Here is a 23516-nt window from a genome sequence, read left to right on the forward strand (position 1 = left end):
AATGTAATATAGTTTTGTAATGACATATAAAATATATATTCGATAGAATATAAAAAAATATAGTGCATTCAATATTAAAAAAAATATTTAAATATATATATAGTTGTTAACCATATATGATCCATATAAGAATCTATTTCCGGCCGGGTTCTTAAAAGATATTGCCGCGTTTTTTCGACATTTTTTAAGCTATGAATAACAAGCGCGACATTCGCGAAATCTAAAAGAGTATACAATGATTTATTTAATTATTTCGCTTTTGATGGTACGGCCTTCATAGAAAAAAAAAGATTATCTTCAATCCATTTTTGCTGCATATTAATTAATGCATCTTTTTAGAGCTGTGTTAGACATTAGAAAAATTGCTAAAAAAATAATTTAAAATTCAGTATTTTTATGTTATATACTCTGTTTGAAATTCTATCGTCAACGTTCAATCAATCAATGTCTAAAAAACGCCGAAAAAATGTGGCATTCATCTTTTAAAAACCCATCTCGGTGGTATTTCCGGTTGGCAAAGACAACATAAATATAGAAATCATGAAACATTGTTGTTCCACAATTTTGCCACATTTTTAAACATCTTGCTTAAAAAAAATCTTCCTTGTAAATTCTACAAATTTAAATATTTAGAGAAAATTGAGTAGTAATTTACTTCTTGATTCAAAATATTTGATTAAATTGAATCAAAACTAATAATTATTTTTGGCACTCTATATTCAAATAATCATAAGCTTATCCATAGTGCGCATGCGCGCACAGAGGTGCCATAAATTTCAAAACTTAAAAAATAAGTTTTGTAGCGAAATTAATTACTCTATAATTCGAAATCTCTGTCTTTCTTTTAGAAACATTCAGGGGAATATACGAAAGCTTATATTTATATTAAAGATGAAAAGTCGATAAATTCAAATGCACACGGCACATCTGCGTAAACACACCCTGGATTTTTTTTCTTTTAATTTTAATTCGTATGAAGCTAGCTCAAATAAGTAAATATTAAATTTGATATATTTTTGATGATGCGGGAGGATGTTTTAAAAGAAATGATGAAATAATTTTCAAGGTTTTAAAAAAAAGTTAGCTTCTTTTATGCGAAAAAATTCAATAAAAAGTAAAAATTTTTACCAAAAAGTTGGTCAAATTTTACCAAGTTTTTTTTTTTGTTAAAGTCCAAAAATTTGGACTTAGCCTAAAAATTTACCTTGTCAATTTTTACCAAAAAGTTGGTCAAATTTTACCAAGTTTTTTTTTTTGGCAAAGTCCAAAAATCTGGACTTAGCCTAAAAATTTACCTTGTCAATTTTTACCAAAAAGTTGGTCAAATTTTACAAAGTTTTTTTTTTTGGCAAAGTCCAAAAATTTGGACTTAGCCTAAAAATTTACCTTGTCAATTTTTACCAAAAAGTTGGTCAAATTTTACCAAGTTCATTTTTTTTGGCAAAGTCCAAAAATCTGGACTTAGCCTAAAAAAATACCTTGTCAAATTTTACCAATTTTTTGGTAAAAATTGACCAAATTGCGTTTTTTTTGTCTAAGTCAAAAAATTCGGACTTAACCTGAAAAATAGAGTTGTAAAATTGACCACATTTTTGGTAAAACTTCCAAAAGTGGTAAAATTAAAAAAAAAAAAAAAAATTTAAATTTAGGCTTCATTGTATAGAAGTCATTATTTTAAAGTACTACAACTGATTATGAAGAGCTGTTTTTTATTTAAAACACCAAAAACGGGTTTTTTTGTTTCGTCAAATTTTACAAAAAAAATGGTAAAATTTGACTAATTTTTTGGCTAAAATTTTTGCTGGTAAAATTTACCACGAAACTGGTATATTTTACCAGGTTGACCAGCTTTACCACTTTTCTGGTAAAACGATTTTTTTTTCTGGTATTTCGTAGAACCTGGGTCTCTCTCCATGATTCTATCTAAACACTTATTTTCCCACATTTATAAATTGCAAAACAGGCAGAGTATTTTTGCATGTCCTATTACATGATACAAAGATAGGACGATGGATGATAAATTATTCTCCTCTCTTCAACATTGTAAACTATAAACCAATGCATTGCCTGTAAGTAAACCAGAGATACGACAATTATAGATAAATAAATATTTCCTTTCACACATTTATAAATTGTAAAACAGACAGAGTATTTTTGCATGTCCTACTAGCATGGATTCTAAGATTTTGTCTGTTCTCGGACTAATAGTAATCATAGAAATAAAACTCAAACTGAAAAATTAATTTACTATCTACATCTAAAACATTTATAGACATTAGTCCGCAGATAGAAAAGAATGCAATTTGCTACGGCTTCCATTAGCTTGATGGCTCCGTGGAGCGAATCAACTAATTTTTCGTTGGCAATTTCTATAAGATAAAATTCATAAGAAATTTAATATGATTTTAAGCAGAAATTAGTTGGGCTGTTAATAATCTTAATTTTGGTTGTATTACATAAATACTTCCTGTATATTCCTGACCTTACTTAAATCTTCACGCTTGGTTTTTTATTAAATGAATAAGTTAGGGTACAATGTTTGGCACTTTCGATATAAGTAAATGATAATAAAAAACCCATAGAATGCGATAATAACTTCAGAAAAATCGAAGAAAATAGTTTTAATACTTAATTAACGTTTTTAAGTTTTTCTTCAAAAAGTTTAGATAAGATGCCTTTAAAAGTCGTCTATGATTTTGTCAGGGATAAAAATATAACTTTAAAATAAGAATTACAACATATTTTTTCAATTAGTACAAAGTAAAATTTTGAACATTTTATTGATCAGTATATTTTTTAAAATGTGAAGTAGAAACCTGAATATTTTATCATGAAAATTGTGTTATGATTTGATTGTCTGCTAGATTACAAGAAAAAAGATACTGACAGTACTTGTTGGTTCTTTAAAAATAATTAGGTAGATTACTTTCAGAACCCCTCTTTTTGCAATGTTATTTCAATAGAACAGAGCCGTAGTCTTAGTGTACTCAATATCTAGACAGCCAACCATTGTTTTAGAATTGTTCAATTTTTTTAACTTCTGATAAAAACAGAATTAATGGTATTTTTGTAAATATTATACCTCCAAGAAATGGCTATACTTCCCAATCATATGTTGTGTGATATTTAAGAGGAATTATTTTGATATAATGTCATTAAAATATTCGTTAAAAAAAGTGCTATTCTAGCTTATACTTTACATTTTAATGTGTATGATAATTCAAATAAAAGATAATGAAGATTTATATTATATTTAATTGTTATAATTATAAAGAAAAACCTGGAAACAGTAAAAAACTGACTTTATTTTATTGACGTAGGGAAAATTTTGTCAAATATTTGAATAAAAAAACAATATGAAACAAAATAAATAATTTTTAATATAGTCACAAAAAGGCTTAATGAGTTTAGGAAATATTTCATTTACTAATCATGTCATTTAAACTCTATTCCACAGAATACAGTGTAAAAAGATGTTCTCGTTTTGATTTTAAGTAATTTGAAATGCATTTTAATACCTTTTAATGATTTATTTCTTGAAACATCTTTTTATAAAATGTTATTGATTTTTGAAGTTATATGTTAAAAGGTTTTTAAATTTTGTTAACATTTTGTTTTAAATGTAGAAAAATGGTAATTCTAAACATTCAAAAATGATTTTATTAAATTTTCATCACTTAAATTGCATGTTTTATGAAATTTTCAACTGATAATTCAAGAAAAATCGTTTAAGTTTTATTATATTTTACTTTGAAATGTTAAAAAAATATAATTATTGTCAAAAATGTGGAAGTTATACTTTCCTCAAAAAAAGACCTAAAACATGCAAATTAACACGTGTAATGAGATTTTTTTTCTTTCAGGTTTAATTTTAAGTAATTATTGATATTTTTTGTAAAAAGGATTTTATATAAAAAGTTTTAAAACTCGAGTTATGTAGTGGTTCTAAAAAAGGTTGCGAATTTATGCAATTTTCTTGCAAAAAAAATTTTCTAGGATTTTAAAAATAGCAAAGGGTGTTATTAGACGTACTTACAGATACAATTGCAAAGTCATTTTGGCCAAACACTAAAATAAAGTTTTGACATCTGAGGGTCCAACCGTGCTTGTGAAAAATATAAATAAACGCTAATAATGTTTTTATATTATATATAATAGTTATTTGTCATATCGCGGATACTAAATAAAATTGAGATTAAAACCAGTTTTGCTAGCACCGAAGGCCGATGCTACACATGATGCTATACTGAAGAAAAAAAATTCTACATGATAGTCACAAAGAACATACAAAGAATGGTTTTGGTAAGTTTATTTGCAAAAAATACCAAACAATTATTTTGGTTAATTAGAATCTTAAAGTTTTACACTATTAAGTTATTTTAATTTGGTCAATAAACAAGAATTATTGGGTATAGTCCTTTCCACGACATCCCTCCATAAGGGGCGATTCTTCGTATTTTTTACAGTAAGTTTTCTCCTATTTCTAGCCCCTGCGGGGGGCTCTAACCCTGCGGGGCCAATTACCTAACCCTGTGGGGCAATCACCTAACCCAATATAACCTAACCTAACCTAAAATAACCTATAAAAAGCCATTTTCAAAATACGACAAATCGCCCCTTATGGAGGGATGTCGTGGAAAGGACTATACCCGAATTATTTATATATTTTAATGATTTTACATGACTGTCGAACCGTCAGATAAATATTAGAGTCTTATTAAAATTTAAAATTGCAAAAAATTTAACATGAACTTATAATAAGATTGATATATTTTAACCCCTTGTTTCATAAAATATAAATTTATAGATATGCTATACAATAGAATGCTGACAAAAATGAATTAGATATGCATCTCCATAGCTTTTTATCTAATTATACTGGGACCTATCCAAAGCTTAAACTCATTGGATACATTTATTAAATTGGTTGGTTTAAATAACGGTGGCCAAACTTTTAATTTAATCACATTAATATATAGAAAGGGTAATTTTGTTTCTCATCATTATTGATAATTTAATTTTAGTCATGCTTTAAGCTATTATAAATTAGTATTTTCCCATTTCATATCCTCAAGTACCGGGGGGAGGGGGGGCTTGAGTGACAGACTATTTATTTATGGGATTGTATAATAGACAGTTTTCCGCAAATAATAAAATGAAAAATAATAAAAAAATCAGTTTTGTTAGCACATAGAGGCTGAAAGCCCGGACCAACAAAATTGGTATAAATTTATGGTTTTTATTTTAATATTCGTAGAAAATTAGTTTGGCTGAAAACTGGTTCTAATCCAGCGGATAATCATTGATTTCGAAGCCGTACTGGTAAAAAGTTACGGGGATGCAAACGATCTAAAATATCTAGTTTGGACAAGTAGCAGATTTCTCATTTCTAAACTTTAAAACTCTCATCATTAATTTTATTTTTACCACTTTTTAGTCAACACTTAAAAATGAAAATCCCATGTGTATGTACTTTATTTTTAAGTAGGCTAAACTTTCAATTTTAGCATTTGCGCTTATTCAAAATCATATCATATTTTTTATAACTTAAAAACAAATAAAGAACCTTGACAAAAGGCCATAGCTAGATAATTGACTCTTAATGACTCTCTTTATGATTCGGTTTCTTCCTTAACATTTCCTTCTGTCAAATTTTACAAATCTACTTAAAAAATTATGTTTATTATAATAACTGAGGAGGTAGAACTTTGTTATCTGTTGTCCTATCCTTGTTTATTAGAACAAGGATGATAACATCCTTAGCACAAAAAATCATGGATGAGACTTATAAACGGTGATTTATAACAGTTAGGGAGTTGAATCCATTTTTATAGAAGCAGAAATATAATCTATGATTATGGTTTGGACCCTCTAAAACTGTAATCTACCCTTCCACTTGCCCCTCTCTTGGTGAAGATATCTTCAACGCCGATACGATTTTTGAAATATAAGATTCCACTTTTGTCTCTCTTGTTGAAGATATCTTCCCCAAGAGAGGTAAAAGTGGAATCTTAAATTTCAAAAATCGTATCGGCGTTGAAGATATCTTCACCAAGAGAGGGGCAAGTGGAATCTTACATTTCAAGAATCGTATCGGCGTTGAAGATATCTTCACCAAGAGAGGGGAAAGTAGAATCTTACATTTCAAAAATCGTATCGGCGTTGAAGATATCTTCACCAAGAGAGGGGAAAGTGGAAAGGTAGATTACAGTTTTAGAGGGTCCAAACCATAATCATAGATTATATTTCTGCTTCTATAAAAATGGATTCAACTCCCTAACTGTATAAAGCAGATGCTAGTGGTCAATTTGAAATATGGAGAAAGTAAAGATAAAGAAGGATATGATAAACAATAAAAACACAAAATTCCTTTGGTGTTAACTGGATGTTTTATAGAAGAGGTATTTATAACAGTCTATCTTAGATAGCAGCCGTTAAAATATCTTATCCCTGATGACACACAAGGTCAATTATAGACTAGCTTCGCTACTTAAAATAACACACATACACACTTTTGAATGTTTGAACTAAAAGTCAATCATCCATTCTTTGTAGTATATAAGAAGGTTAATACAGATTTACACATTTTCCTATAAGTATAGCTTTAAACCTCCACTCTGTGCCAACCCCAACCCCCTCACTAAAAAGATAAAATTGTAATGTAAACATTACTTTTTTATATAGAATAAGGATAAGAAAGGGTAGAATATAGCCTAAAACCATTCCGGGACCAATGTGAAGCTTCCCTTAAATAAAAAACTCGATCGGTTCAGTAGGCATCAAAATCTTACATACAAACAAAACTTACTATTTTAAACAGTAGGCTCGATTACCGTCTTTATAATAAAGTAACAGTTTCTTTGTCTGTTTGTACTGAAGGATCTCACTAACCGCCTAACCGATATGATTCTTCTTTTAAAAGTAGCTTCTTAGAGGTCCTGGGAAGGTTTATAACTATTTTGAAAGAATGAGAAATCACCTCTAGAAATTTCTTTGTTAATTTGTCGAATTCAACCTCCACCTCTCATCAAGTGCCACCAGAGGCCTCTAGTGACGTAGCTACTAATATGATGATATTGAAACTAAGGGGAAAAACTTCGACATAAAATAATCGTAAGAGTTCAAAATATATCTAATGGGAAATCACAAAGATTTATCATAAGACTTAGATATTTGTATTGTATATTGTAAGGGATTTAAAGGCGGGGCTTAAGAACTTTTTCTAAGGTTCATTTTTCCCTGTTAACATTGTACTCGTTAAAATCCAACCTTCAAAAACAAAGACAATTATGTTAATTTACAAAAACTGCACCGCTTTAGTATATTAGATGAAAGAAAGAGATATAGAGATACTTTTAGAGTATCATCATATTAATAAAACCGCATAAATTTAATATAAAAGTAACAGGATTTCTATATGTTGTCTGTAGCGTAAGATATCTCTTACGCTGGTTCTCATTTACAATGAAGATTCTCAGATTCTCATATATCCAGGGATGGTTTATACCAAGTTTTGGAGAGTCTTCCTCCATCTTCCGAAAAGACATTGCTCCCTAGAAATTCAAAAAGATTTGAGTTACATCCCCGCCTCCTACGTCACCCCTCTTCTACTCCTGTTTATTTGAAATTGTGTCTTTATGCAAATATGAAACACTTTACAAATGATATAATTTTGCAAAAGTGGAAGCACACACTTATGGAAGGAAACGACATTGGAATGGAAATTGTACTGGTACCAAAAGTTTGCTCTTCCAGTCACTGCACTGGCTTAAATTATTGGGTACTTTGACTTTATCTTGATTGGTTGGCTTCAACCAGTCTTTTTAATCTACAGATACTGAGTATGGAAAATTGAGTTTATCATTAATTTTTTTGTCTTATCCCTTAAGATCCCTGTATATATCCTGCAAACAAATATATAAATCAAAAGTGAACGCAAAACAAAAGGAATTATATTTTTTGTTGTTAATAAACAAATCTAAATAAAACATAATCAAATGTCTATCTTAAGCAATGTTTTTGCTTTTAGTTTTACTTTCACCGAATTGAGGGATATACAAATACAAAAAATAATTATTTATTGCATCAAAAATTGTCTGTAGTACTATGCCAAATATAAATTTTCCGTATGGCTGTGATCCTGTTTCTAATTTACATATATAAATTGCCTTCAAATCAACACTGGAAAAAAACTGATTTTTTACATCGACTATCCCATGTAATAAAAGTTCTCACTACTGATAAATGATCGACATACTATTTCAATTTCAAACAACAGATCCGTAAAGATATTGTATGTGTTAATATAATAACTTAGGTAGCGCAGGTATTCTACAACTTTTTATTTTCCCTGTACCTATCTATACCTTTATCTGTGGACTTAAGCTGACATAATGAGGAAATTAGGGTGGGTACCCTTTATATATTTTTCTTGGACAAGGAAATGTTTTCTATAAACAATTTATTAATCGAATTTAAGCTAATTCTAAATAAAAAATCTTTAGTTAATAGTAAAATAGTTGAAGATATTTTTAAGTACAATTTAACATATTAAAAAAGTATGGATGTGTAAATGCTAGTCAGATGTATTTATGGCATGAGAAAAAGAAAAAAAACATTTTGCCAAAAATACATAAACTGTAAATTTGCTGAGGTGGATACTTAAAAACATTAAAAACACTTGAAGACACGTTCGACGACTCAGTCTTCCGAGACTCGAGGTTAAATTTTTTTCTCTTCTTAAAAACACTTCAAGACACTTTTGAAGAGACGTCAAGTTTTGTGTAGCTTTGCGTAATTTTGCGTTAAAAAATCCTCTCGCTTTCCCTCCTAATATTATGTCATTAATAAGAGTTAACAACTTTTTTTCTCAAGTTTTATTTACATTTTTTCAAACTGAAAATCACAAGCGATTTCGCACCTAGCATTTAGGAACTACCTATATATTCAAAGGGTAGAAAATAGCATAAAACCATTTATAATAGGATTTTGTACTGTATAATAAACAATTCTCACCGAATAATAAAATAAAGCTTCGGGCCCTCGGAAAATAGAAATTGACAATAAACTTATGATATTTAATTTTACTATCCGTGGAAATATTAAATAAATATTTAAATAAAAAAAATTGTGAAAATACTTGTTTGTCACCCTATAGGAATATATTCCCCCCCACTAAAGGAAAGTGCCTATTTTGCAGACTAACATACACACACTGTTCGATGTAAATTGAGAACACTTCGAAGAAGTCTTCAACTACCTACTTGAAGACTTGTCTTCAAAGAGTAGCTCTTCAAGAAAAAGTTTTTAAGAATTACTTTTTGCCAAAATACTTGAAGACTACAAGACTTCAAGACGTCGACAATGTTTTAAGTATCCACCTCTGGATGTGTAAGTGCTACAGTCCCTAAAAAAAAACATGGCAGTTATCAGGAAAGGAGGGGATATTTGCCTGTATATGTTACTTCTTATGTAAATATATATGTTATTTAATTTAAACTTGTCTATCAATAATTGCTTTTGTTTGTCATAATCGGGGAGGTAAGTACATGATGACGCTGTAAATTTTTGATTTTGATATTTAAAAAAGTTAAAACAGTTATTTATTACAGAATATTATAGAAAGTTTTCTACGGATAGTAAAATGTAAAATTATGAGATTTATTAAAGTTCGTTTGCTCCGAGGGGCGGAAGGCTCGGGCCAACAATTAAATAGTTTGGTTGCCATACTGGAAGTATACTTATTCCTATCCTTTATATATTTAGATCATAATTCTTTGCTATAGATCTGTAATACAATTTGACGTGAAGAAAAAGTTGGTTAGGAATTCGATACGGAATAAGAACAATCGAATATGCATATTTATTACTTTTAGAGGTTAAGCCACTCTATAAATATTGCGTATTGGTTGGTACGTTGGACAGTTAAGCAACATTCCTCACTGTTAGTTTCGTTAGTTACGATTATTGTTTGATGAGGCCATAAGGCAGGCTTGTGCGCGCAGGGATTATTAGGGATAAGCTATGCATTTGATGATACATTTATGTGTTCACCTGAATTCTGTAGATTAAAATTACTATAGGAGAGGTTTGTAATGTACAATCCAATTAAGTTTGAAAAAGTCCCAAACGTTTTTTATCCAACGAATGAGAGTTATTTATAAATTTTGGGGTCCAATATAATTTACTATCTAATATCCCCTCCCTTAAAAAATGGGGTTTTAAACTGACAGACACAAATATGTAATTATGTTTAAAATGTACATGAAAGTACATAAAGAATAGATTTTAGACCAATCAACTCTAGATTAATAAAGACGTTGGAATAATTAAGGAAAGCATTTAAAATATTCATTTTATTGATCTATTATAACAATGGATATGGAATATACGTGGATTTTATGACAGGGAAAAAATTGTCAATTTATTTTGCTAACATGGATAATTTGTTTGATATCGTCATTTCAGTCCACTGAAAGTTTTTATTTAATTCAGAGAATAAAAAATGTAATACAAATATTCTAAAATTAAATTGTTATCTTCACTAAATAATAATAATGATCTGGAATATCTGTATTAAAAAAATAAGTGACTTTTAGTTAATTGTAATACGCTGACAAAAATAGAAAATAAGTATTATACCACTCTAAACTATCTAAGTAAAAAGGTAAATTAAAAACTAAATTGCAAATAAAATATCGCGATAATCTAAAATACCTCTAAACAAACAAACATAAGAAAGGCCTAATTGTAAGGTTCACTAAAATTGCATGTCAAGTCCAGCCTAACAAATTATAAGAAGCAGCACAGCTATTCTATAATTAGGGTGATTCATACATCACTAGGTCACTTCTTCCAATTCAGTAATGATATTAATTCTTTATATACAAATCATCCATAAATATCTGTTTCTACATTTCCTTAATATCTTCCTATTTCAATTGTACCTTATCTCATTGTACTTTATCGTATTTTATTTTTGCTTTTCTAATTATTAACTTAATCATCCTTGTTTTATTTAGAAACATAAGAAAAGTTTGAAGACTTTATTATAATTTTATGACAGTAAAATAACAACTATATAATTAGAAAGCTATAATATTAGTATCTGGTCAGTTAGTCTATATTTTATTAAATACACAATAGATTAAAAATAAAGACATCTAAATTAACTTAGAGTCATTTAGATATATTATTTTACTTATAAAAGAACATGATAACAACTAACAGACAAATTGAATTATTGGGTAGCTATGCTGAAAAACAAGGATGACAACATATAAACATCGACTCTCTAGAGTTGCTATGCTTTCCAAATATTACCTAATTGTTATGGGTATCAACATGCAAAGCTTGAAATCGATGGGACTAACATGTCTAAATTAACGAAAAGAGCTAACCGTTACGGACGTACTGACGGACGGTCGGACCAACCTCAATTAAAGAAAAGCTTTTAATAAGAATTATTACGGTCTAATAACTCTAAATAAATTAATATCCATCCCAAATTATTGATTAAAGATGTTCATTGTTACTTGAACATTGAGATGTTTCTTTATTGCATTTAAAGTTTTTTTTTAATAGGTAGGTTCTTTCAATTATCCCCATCTCTCACTGACTGACTCATTCCCTAAATAACACACAAAATTAGTTATTCCTTTAAAAGTGTTTTAGTTAGATAACATTTTTTGTGGCAATGGATATATGATATACGTGGATATATTGACGGGGCCGGGAAAAATGTTGGTCGTCAAATTAGGTGGCTAACATAAACATAACTTTTTGGTCAGTTTGTTTATTTAGTAGTAGGGGATGGGGTAAAGGGGGAATCGTTATTTTAGGCCATTACGAGTTTCACTCCAAAATAATCTGGTGTAAGATCCTAGTAATAATAAATCTATTTTTGTTGCCATATGAATGTGTTTCTTTTTATACTTCATGCCCTGAATTTTTGTATGAAATAATTCAGGTTAGCCGACAAACAAACCAGATTTTTAACCTTTTTTTTCTTTTTTGTATAAACACCTTTTATGTGGAATTGTTCATTGTTATATGAAGATGATGGGTGTATAATAGAAGAAAGTTTTTAACAAGTAATTAATCTAAAACATTCTACAGAGAGCGGTTACAAAATCTAATTTTTGAGATGTGGGCATCAAATTTTGTGTGTTCATTGTATAAACACTATAGACAACCATACTGTTGGGGACCTTTTTCGTCTGCTAGCAAATTGCTTTCTGCTCCCAACCCCAAAGGACATACAGTTATTATAGCAATGTTCCCTCTATTGTTTTACTTTGATGACAGAATGTGCCTTAAGATACATATTTTACCTATCAAAAAAGTTAAAAAGATTAAAAAATCTATACAAATTTTTCATTTTTTTAAATTAGAGAATATAAAAGACTAAAAATGCACTTTTTTGCCTCTAAATTTCCTAATTATTTTGTATTAAATCAATGGATTTATTATTACCTGGATCTTTTACCAGATTATCATGTACTTTTATAAAATGAAACTTGAAGCTGGCTGAAATATCCCCAACCCCACCTCATCCACCCTCTTTACTCTGCTACTCCCCTTTTACTGGATAAACGAACTGGCCAATAAGTGATTTCCATGTTAGAAACCTAAATCGACGAGAATTTTCACCTGTCATATCATCCATGTATATCTTATATCCGGGACCGTTATTAAATCATTCAAGAACTAAAATTAAAGTTTATTTGAGATAATTTCTTGTGAGGTTAACTTAAAAAATAATTTTAACATTTTCCTAAACATTTTATATATATTATTTTCTATCTAGAGTGATAAGACAATGGCCAATAAATTGATGTACATCGCCAATAACGATACACAAAATTATCCATTCTGTAGATGACAATTACAATTGTAAAAACAACGAATAAAAAAGGTTATTAAACAACTTATGGGACTAGTGTAATAAACAGCCCAATGTCCGTTCCTCCCTCATTATTTTACTGCATAAGACTGTTATAAAATATTTTCTTCAGTTCAAATTGGAAAACAACCACATAATTAATGTATCATAAATAACTGTTAAGAAAAGAGATTAAATAGTTAAAAGAAATCCTTAACTTTTTAACCTTTATTTTTATTTTTAGGTCACAGAAGTGATTACTGTTAGTGAGATAATAATCCAACTATCTACCCATCACACTTCCTATTCATCTATCTATCTATCCATCGCATAACCCAATAAAACCAGGGAGGGATAAGCATTCTGTTAACAATTAGAAAGTTTTAAAATAAATAATTAGAATATATTGAAACTACCTTGCTTAATTGTTATAAGAATCATCATTTCTTGATAAGAATTACTCTTTATTTTCAACATATCTAAAAGATCAAATTGAAGAAAGAAAAGCATATTTAGCTGCGACACTTTCTAGATTATACCTATTTATTACAGGATTCTTTATGCAAAGTTTGTATTAGGCAGTGCCTTTCATTTTTTCGCATTTTTCTTACATATTTCCTTTTTTTAGACAACTGTTAATCAAATTTTAAATGTTCTACTATCAATTGTTAATCAGAAAACCTTTTCCTTTCAGTGAAACACGAAGAAACCAATACCCGGCCCCCCTCTCCCCCCGGATGTGATCTACCTATAATATTACGGAACTCAAATACCATTAAAAAGTTCAAGTAGTTACTTTACAGGGTGCGTCAAATAAATTGTCCTATTTTTTAAGTCTAAATAATGAGCGAAGCAGGGATTATTAAATTCGATTGGGTTTTTATTGATTGACGTGCAAAATATATTAGATGAAACATCTATAGAGAGAGAAAGAGAGAGAGAGAGAGAGAGAGAGAAAGATACCAAATTGCGAGATAAGAAAAAGAAAAAAGAGAACGAGAATTTTTTAAAATACCATCATATGTAGTTAAGATTATGAAGTAAAAAAATATATATTACTGAAAGTCAGAAATTTTTCTAAGACCATCAAAAATATTACAGTTAACCCTTTTTTTAATTTAAAGTTAAATATTTAGTACATTTTTAATTGTTTAAAAATAGAAAATTGGACATTTAAAAGGCGACACTCTGTAGTTCTGAAGTGAAGTAGTATCAAACACATATTAAACAATCAGGGATACACGGATAGCTAATTGTTCAAATAGTTGTAATGAGTTGAAAAATGGATATAATACGATTCTAGACATATTTTTTGTAAGGATGAGAACCAGTTCTAATCCTCCGGATTTAATAAGTTTCGAATGAATACAAGAAAATTTCTTTATTGCACGCTTATGATTGTAAAAGGGATTCAATAATTTTGCCAAATAAATTCCTTTAAAAAATTTAAAAAATAAGTGCACTACATAATTGTCCTTTATTATTTTTTTTCCTAATATATCTGTATTATCCTATGCCTGTATCCCTGTACTAGTGAGTGCGTATGTGAGAGAGAGACTTTATATCTTCCCGGTGAAAGTAAACTTTTCATGATAAAAATAATTATCAATAATACATCACTTTTAGGGGGAGCATTAACCAACCCTACATCCATCTCCATACCCCCTACTGGATCATACATCCCTACTAATGATTTTTGCCCAAAAAGTCATTTAAAGTGATATAAATACAAATAAGGCGAGGGCGGGTAATTAGACCATTTTAAAAGTGTATTAACCCCCCTCTCCTCCCTTATTTACCAAAAATGTCAACAAAAAAGAAGATTAAAAGAAGCCTGAGTCAACGCACGCTGGGATTTACAAAATTTATGTCGCCGTTCAAAAATAACGCCGCGACAGCATTTGGCAGTAGTATTCCAGAAAACGGAACAGCGGCCAACGGCGGCCGCCGTCTGCTGTCCGCAATGTCAGATCCGCAGCTGAATGTTGGGGATTTTTCTAAACAAGTTGTGGACAAAAATGGGCGGATTATTACAAGTTCCCCGGATATTAATGGGAATGATGTTGTATACAGTTTTAAGATGTTGGAACAACGTGTTGTGCCTGATACTTTTCTGCCAGGAAAGGATTATTTACCAAAGATTGAAAAAGAAAAAAAATTTATTCATAGGCCTTACTGTTTCGGTATGTTTTTCTTGTATTCCCTGGCAAGTTCGAACCCATTAATCCCTGTTTCCTTACACCAAATTTCCTAGAGAATGAGTGTGTTACGCGGCATTCCTAACTATCTCCGCGCGGCGCGTGGCTTGTAAACAGACAAAAGAAACGCGCACTTTTTCTTTGATTAGTCCCACGTGAAGAGCTACGTGATTGAAAATAATGTATTGCTTGAATATACATGCGCTCTGATGTGTGGAATATCTCAAATAAGCCTTCTGCTTAGTTTGACATCATAATGTGGTAAGAATTTATCTTAATTCTTAATAATAAGTGTAGTATGGTATATTTTTACGAAGAAATTTAAAACATTAATTTTTCAACAAATAGACCATTTAACTGCTAACTTTTGACATACGAATATTTTCCTTAATTTTATTGATCATTTGAATCTAAAATTATCAATTTCTGATGCTATTTAATATGTTTCGTGCCAATTTAAAGTTTTTTAGAAATTTTATATTTTTAATTAAATTGAAATCACGCAACCTCGATATACAAAAATAATAAACCATTAATACTATGTAATTAATTTTTATATTTTTGTTTTAGATTCACCGTTTTCATGGTAATAAATACACATTTGTAAACATTCACATGTTGGTCATTCGGAGGGCTTGGAGATTAAGAATTCGTGAACGGCAAGGCATGCGTTCCGAAACAATGAAAACGAGACAGAACAGATGCAGCTAAGAACATTCTGTGAAGTTTTGTGAATGTGTTGGTTGTGATACCTTACCACACATTATTATTATAGTCATAATCAGTACAGTTAACTTTAGTGACAATTATGGGTCCTAAAAAGAATAAAGGTGAACAATTGAGTAAGCGGCTGCGTCCAGCCGTTGATGCCCTAACCAGTGAGCTAAATAGAGTGATGAAGTTGGTCAGTGATACTTCAGAACTTAATGTTAGACATCTCACTAAGGAATCAATCCTTGTCCATGACAAGTTCGAGACATTTGACAGCATCATGGTCGGTTTTAGCAAGCTTGGTTTGAGAATCCAAGAGCTTGATGAGTTTAGTGACATTTATTCTGATATAGTTACTGTACAAAAAGACTATAGTGCCTTGAAAGATGCTCTTGATGCTATAGAAGAGCTTAGTGACATTCAAAGTGTTGTTGATGTCGTTGGTGATAATTTGCCTAACCATCAGGCTGAACTTTATGATCGATGTTTGAAGATTGTGAAAGTTATTAAAGGGCCATATTTTCCCTTACCTGATGCAATTATAAACACTTTGTCTGCTTTGATGAAACGTTTGGCTGAGGTTAAGCTTGAACCTGTGAAGCCACCTACAACGTCGGCGGGTGCCTCGACAGCATCGCCATTTGTGTCACCGTTTGGCACACCACAGTTCGCCGCCGGTTCTATATTCACGCCAGGATATATGAATCGTGTCGACGAACGTCTTCTTCCCAGCTTCGACGGCCTGGAAGCATCCTACGTAAGTTTTAAAGACATTTTTAAAAAGCTTACTGTAGGACAAGACCCGTCGTATTTACAGTTATTGTTAAGCAGTGAAAAGGTCTGTAAAAATAAAGAGCTGAGACTCCAGTTAATTCAGATTCAATCGCATGAATCTCAGTGGGCCTACCTTGACGCACGTTTTAAGTCCAAAACACGTCAGATGCTCTGCCTTTTCAACCAATGGGAGAAGAAGTCTAAACCGTCGGACTCCAACCAGATTGTGACTGTGTTAGCAGAGTTTGGCGGAGCAGTTAGCCAGCTGGAGCAGCTGACTAAAGATGATGAAGATGATGAAGTTACCACTAGCCAGTGGTTGACTGTGATACTTCTTGAGATGTTATCCAAGAAGTTGCCACGTGATTTTCAAGATAAGCTCAATTTATCATTGGGCTCGATGGATGTCCCAAACGTCCCAAAGCTGTTAAAGATTATTGAAGAACAGCGTGGCGCCATTTTAATGAGGTGTTCGACTGATATGGACACCCCCTCTAAGAAGAAAGGTAACCCTGCGACAGCCGCTACCGCCGTAGGTAAACCTGGTAAATCTAAGATGAAGCAGTCATGTTTTGTAAATGGCTGTAATGATATGCACTTACTTTACAAGTGCCCAAAATTTCATGACCTGTCAGTGTCAGACAGGAAGAGTATTGTGGAGAGTGCTGGATGCTGTTGGATTTGTTTGCAAAAAGGGCATAAATCTGTGGATTGCCCGAAGGCAGATGTAATAGGCGGCTGCAAAGTGGACAACTGTGGTCAGGCCCATAACAACCTTTTGCATGAAAGTGTTGATATGGCCGCCGCCGTCTATGAAGTACATACTTCCCCTGAGGCGAACCTAATGTTAATGTTACAACAGTTAGACGTCGTTGACATTAATCGCCAGAAGGTCCCAGTGAACGCCATGTGGGACACTGGTTTAACTACCACAATGGTAACCCAGTCACTTGTTAATAAACTTCAGTTACCTTTTACTGGACGTTCAGCAAGAATTTCTCTAGCTGACGGTGAAGTTAAACGTCTCCCGACGGTCAAGTTATGTTTAGTTGATCGACACAAAAATTATCACATATTAGAACCTGTGGTAGTGCCTCTCATTGGTCCAAAAGAGGCGATCTGCTCCATAAATCCTGTGGAGGCAGCTGTTTTGTTTGATATGAAACCTGAAGATTTTACTTTGGTTGATGGGCAGGTTGATTTGCTCGTAGGGCACCTGCACCCATCGATGTTTCCCTACTCTGAACGTTCAGTAGGAGAAACCATGCTTTACTCCAGCCTGTTTGGATCTGGATATTTTGCTGTTAGTGCTAATGGTTTAGCAAAAAGTAGGTATGTTGTCTGCTCAGATGTTCAGCCGCAGCTGACTGTTGGTGCTGCTTGTGATGCTATTATTGAACCTGTTGGTTCTGTTTGTAACGCAGCTGATGAACCTTTTGGTTCTGCTATTGCCGCAGCCGTTGACAACATGGCTACGGCGGGTGTTGCCGTGGCTAATATTGATAATGATGTTAGTTGTGCTGCAGTTATTCCTGATGATATTGGTAACGATACTGTAGTCGTTGATAACTTTGTTACGGCGGGTGTTGAGCCGCTGAATGATTCGGTTCCAGCCGGACAAGAGCCGACGGGAGTTTCGGTTCCGGCTGGACAAGAGCCGATCAGAGTTTTGGTTCCAGCTGGACAAGAGCCGACGGGAGTTTCGGTTCCAGCTGGGCAAGAGCCGATAAGAAATTCGGTCTCGGCCGGACAAGAGCCGATGGGAGTTTCGGTTCCGGCCGGACAAAAGCCAGTAGATGATTCTAAGTTTTATGACAGCCACACTTTTATTACGTGCCCTGGTGGTGTTATGAATCAAGAATCGACTTGGTTGCTGCCAAGCTGGCCGCCCGACTCAGGGTAAGAGGCCTGCAAATGGCGGTTGGAAATATGGCGGGTGTTGCCGCCAGAAAGTCATTGAAATTTTTCAAACCACACATATCTAATCCACAACATAAACTATTTATGTGACAATGATCTTTAAAGAAAAAATATTGCAAGTTTTATGTTGAGCTTGTGAAAGGAACCTAAATCGGTTCTGTAAAGAATAAGTATTCATTATTCAACTAATTTTTATTGTTCATACCTAAGCACAAAAATTCTACAAAACTGTTTAGACTTTTAAAGCAGATTTTAAAAAGATTTTGTTTCTTTAAGTATGATTTTGAAAAGCAAAAGTTCGTGTATATTAACTACCAAATGATTTTTGCAGAATAAAAATACCTCGAAAAATGTATTTTTTATGGTTCACGTCTACTTAAAAAATGTTATTTCTCAGATTCTCATATGAAATAATGCATTAAAGTAAAGAACACAACATGTAATATTATTATGATAATGTTTAAGATATTCCTCGTTATTATTTTAAAAGATTATCGCAAAAAATCAAGATATTTGTTTAAATTTGTAAGCAAATCAAAGATTTTCTTTCATTCCGGAGGCAGAGATTCTTAACAATTCATGTACAAAGTTTTTTTTTGTTCACTCCGGAAGCTGGGATTCCATTAATCCACGCGTAAAGATTTTTTTCATTCCGAGAGCAGAGATTCGTAGAAATATACGTACCTAGCGATTTCGGACAATTTTAAACCTTGAGAAAGTATTTTATAGCAATTATTTTCCTAGGTATATATATTTTTCGTTCATGTTTAGCATTTATAATAATGAACACGATGTGTAATATTATTAAAATATTGATTAATATTTTATTTGAATATCACAGAATTAATTTAAGATAAACTATGCATATTTTAAATTAACTCTACCTTCATTTTTATCGCATATATTAAAATTGAAGCAGTATTTTTAAAAAGAAGTGGATAACATTTCTTAAGATTTATAAGTAACGCAAATTTTGATACAATTTTGTTTAAATTTTCAAATCGATGCAAGATTTTTTTCATTTGAAATGCAAACTTAAGTTTTTTATACGTTTACGTAAGTTTTTTCAATGATTTAAGTCTTTCCGGGACCAGGGATCCTTTTCGCGGAAAATTTCCTAGGTACCTGCCCAGATATAAACATTTTTATCCTTGTTTGATTGAAATTCGATATGATAAAAAAAATTAACACAATGAGATTTTTTACATCATACAAATATTTCTTTATGATTTATTACAATCACATAAATAATTTAATACTATATGTATATTAAAATTATTACTATTTACCTTTTAACCGATGTACCTAAAGAAAAATGCAGATTTTTTCGCCTTGAATTAAGTAGATTCTTTGAGTTCGAAGATTTAAGCTTAATAAGACCGCTCTATAGTGTATCTTAGCTCTGTTACCTCGGCCAGACATACTACAGAACGGCAAAACTAAAGCATAAGATAATTTTATTTTGATTGCTTTGATTGATGATTCTAAAGTTTCTTGAATTATTCATGATTCTTTAATTTTTGATTTGATTTAAACATCACTAATTATGTTTATTTTCAGTTGATGGAGCCCTGCGCCAGAAATCCTGTCGGAAATTATGCAGTATCAAAAAATTGTGATGGAAAGACATAACGTCCGTCAGGATAGCTGGAACATGGCATTATTAATATTTTAAAGATTGGTTAGTTTGTATCTTGAGGGGTTCATTCTAACTGAGGCCCCAAATTGCCTTAATTTTGACTGTATGAATATGTACAAGTTGCTTTCTTCTCAAAACAGAGAGAAATTGCAAACTCAGCATTTAGAGAAGTTCTTTTCTTATATTGAGCTTTTGTTTTATTTTGGTAAATTTAATTTGCATATTTAATTGCAATTTTAATTTTACGCAGTTTTAATTCACGAAGATTTAAAATTATGAAATTTTAATTTTCCGAAGTTTGATGATTTTTTACAGTCATATTTATTTAGATTTAAGTATCTATTTTATTAAAACATGTTAGATTTAAGGATTACCTATCTTATCTAAGAATGTCTAGATGTAAGCCCGAGTATTTTTCCGCTGGAGAAAATGCTTAATTTTGAGAAGTTTTTTATGAAAATTTTACTTTTCTTTTTTAGCAAAAAGATTTAGTAGAAAAAATGTCATTATTTAATCTTTCTTTCTTTTGATTAAAAGTTTGAGTTGATTATTTAATTATTGATGCGATTTTTAATATAAAAAATCATTTGCCTATTATTATGTAGGTACCTAATCAAAGTTTAGGTACTATTGATTATTAATTCATGTATTCGCAATTACATGGTCTGTAATTCTAACCTTAATTGAGATTATGAGGCCATGATTAATGAGATGTGTGAGTGGTAAATGTGCATTTCATGAATGTTGAATGCTTTTCCCATTCCTTATTCCTATCCTTATGTGGTAGTGGACTCGGTTTGAGTTATTGTGGTATTCGCGAGTTACCATAATTAATTTTAGGCCTTATGGCCATAACATTTTAAACTCTTGTGGTTTATGTGTTGTGAGATTGTGATTTAGTGGACACTGTCTGCACGCATATTGCAAAGATGAGGTATTGTGTTCGATTCCCAGTGAATAGACGGGTGTGTTTCGGTATGTTTTTCTTGTATTCCCTGGCAAGTTCGAACCCATTAATCCCTGTTTCCTTACACCAAATTTCCTAGAGAATGAGTGTGTTACGCGGCATTCCTAACTATCTCCGCGCGGCGCGTGGCTTGTAAACAGACAAAAGAAACGCGCACTTTTTCTTTGATTAGTCCCACGTGAAGAGCTACGTGATTGAAAATAATGTATTGCTTGAATATACATGCGCTCTGATGTGTGGAATATCTCAAATAAGCCTTCTGCTTAGTTTGACATCATAATGTGGTAAGAATTTATCTTAATTCTTAATAATAAGTGTAGTATGGTATATTTTTACGAAGAAATTTAAAACATTAATTTTTCAACAAATAGACCATTTAACTGCTAACTTTTGACATACGAATATTTTCCTTAATTTTATTGATCATTTGAATCTAAAATTATCAATTTCTGATGCTATTTAATATGTTTCGTGCCAATTTAAAGTTTTTTAGAAATTTTATATTTTTAATTAAATTGAAATCACGCAACCTCGATATACAAAAATAATAAACCATTAATACTATGTAATTAATTTTTATATTTTTGTTTTAGATTCACCGTTTTCATGGTAATAAATACACATTTGTAAACATTCACATGTTGGTCATTCGGAGGGCTTGGAGATTAAGAATTCGTGAACGGCAAGGCATGCGTTCTGAAACAAGTAAATATTTTATTTTTTATTTAAATCATCTTTATATCCAAAAGTAATTAAGCATGGTTTGAGGCTATTTAAGCTTCTCTGTATGAAACAGTATAAAGTAAAAATTTTACTTAACATGAAGTTCTAAAAAATGTAAATAAAGCAGGAAACTAAGAATGAAATAAATATTTTTGTTTAACCAAATAATGCCTACTATCAAATTTAATTTAAAATTTACAAATGTAATATTTTTTAATATTTAGGCAGTATTTTCAATAAGTATGTTGTTCTCCCAACCTTTACGTAAATAATTATTTATAGCAGGTGACAGTCAGAGAAGCGCAGGCACCAACGCAACAACAAACGACGATACCGCGTTTGTTGACACGGCGCGGTACGGCACGCGGCTGACCGTCACGGCAGCGTCACGCCTCGCTGGCCTCCGTCCGACCGTCAGCTATCAGAATCTGAGCCCGAGCGGGGAAATATTCGCGCGAGAAAGGATTGGGTTAAATACGTCGTATAGCGGTGCAGTCAATACGAATAAGTGTACAACGAACGTTGCATGGCTTGTGGGGGCTAAATCTAGCTCACAAAACAATCCAGCAGCTGTACAGACCAACGAACATCATATTGATATAGTCAACAAGTTTGACCTACAGCCGCCAACCAATTTAGAAGTTGCGCCGCTGAATACTGAAAACTCTACTGGTGTGCAGGTTAAAGAATTGAAAACCGCAACCACTGAATTGTCTAAAGTTATAGAGGAGGATAACAACCTAGCCACGACTCTTAACCAATGGAAAGTTGACCTAAACCATAAAAAGTTGCACTATCCCTACCCCCACCAACAAGCAAGTACAATGGGGTATACACTCGCAAGAAGCAAAACAATAAGTGATATCCCTCAATGGGCCACTGAAAATGATAACAATAAAAGTGAGAAAAGTGATGAAAATAGATATTTTACTAAAGTTAAAAGTGTTGGTACCCATAGCTCAAACAGTACCCAAACTAATGATTCTATCCTAGATCTGAACTCAAGCCTAGATGGTAGTACATATGCCCTACAGATGGGAGGGCATATCAGCACTAATGGATCCCTGAAAAGTAGAATTGTGAAGCAGAGAACGCTGTTGAGAAGCCAGGCGAGGCTGTATAAGTTCAGCCAGTCGCTGAGCTCACTGACCACCGTGGGGACAGAGAGTAGCAGGGCTTCCTCCTGTGATAGGGGAGTCATCACATATAATTTAAGGTAAGGCTTTTAGTTTCACAGTATTTTTTATAATTGTGGCAATTATGCAGGAACGGGGGGCGGGGAGACATTGGGCTGTTTTTTAATTTAGTCCCAAAAGTTTTTTAATAATGTTTTCTTATTCGTTGTCATGACAACTTAGGGGGCTTTTACTGAATTTTTGTTGGTTCGTGACTTTTATTGTCCAGACGTTTCAACCACTGATTGTAATCTACAGAATGGGTACATCAATTTGTCGGCAATTGTCTTATCCTTAGAAAACCTGCAATTATGCGCTTAAGAAGCGCAGCAACAAAGAAATAAGCAAAACCTTTAATGGGAAAAAGTGAAATGAAAAAGGATTAGAATATGTTGTATGTTAATAAAAGCTGTAAACTAGTAAAACAATAAGTTAATTCATATTAAATTTATGTGATTTTTAAATTTGAATATTCATTTTATTCTTATAAATGATTCAATAATATATTTTTACCTAAATCTTTTGA

At 31.7% G+C, this 23516-nt stretch overlaps 1 protein-coding gene across 1 annotated transcript in view; it reads left to right on the plus strand.

Moving 5' to 3' along the window:
• Positions 1-22096: 22096 nt before the first annotated feature.
• Positions 22097-23516, plus strand: part of LOC145319454 (uncharacterized) — a 453173-nt gene continuing 451753 nt past the window's right edge. Inside the window, exon 1 of the mRNA XM_080161592.1 lies at positions 22097-23031. Within this exon, the coding sequence (XP_080017718.1) occupies positions 22640-23031 (392 nt within the window). The 5' untranslated portion in view covers positions 22097-22639. The remainder of the gene's footprint in view (positions 23032-23516) is intronic.

The sequence above is a fragment of the Acartia tonsa genome, chromosome 1 (assembly GCF_053477335.1).
Source record: "Acartia tonsa isolate MP-2025a chromosome 1, ASM5347733v1, whole genome shotgun sequence".
NCBI classification, from domain to species: domain Eukaryota; kingdom Metazoa; phylum Arthropoda; class Copepoda; order Calanoida; family Acartiidae; genus Acartia; species Acartia tonsa.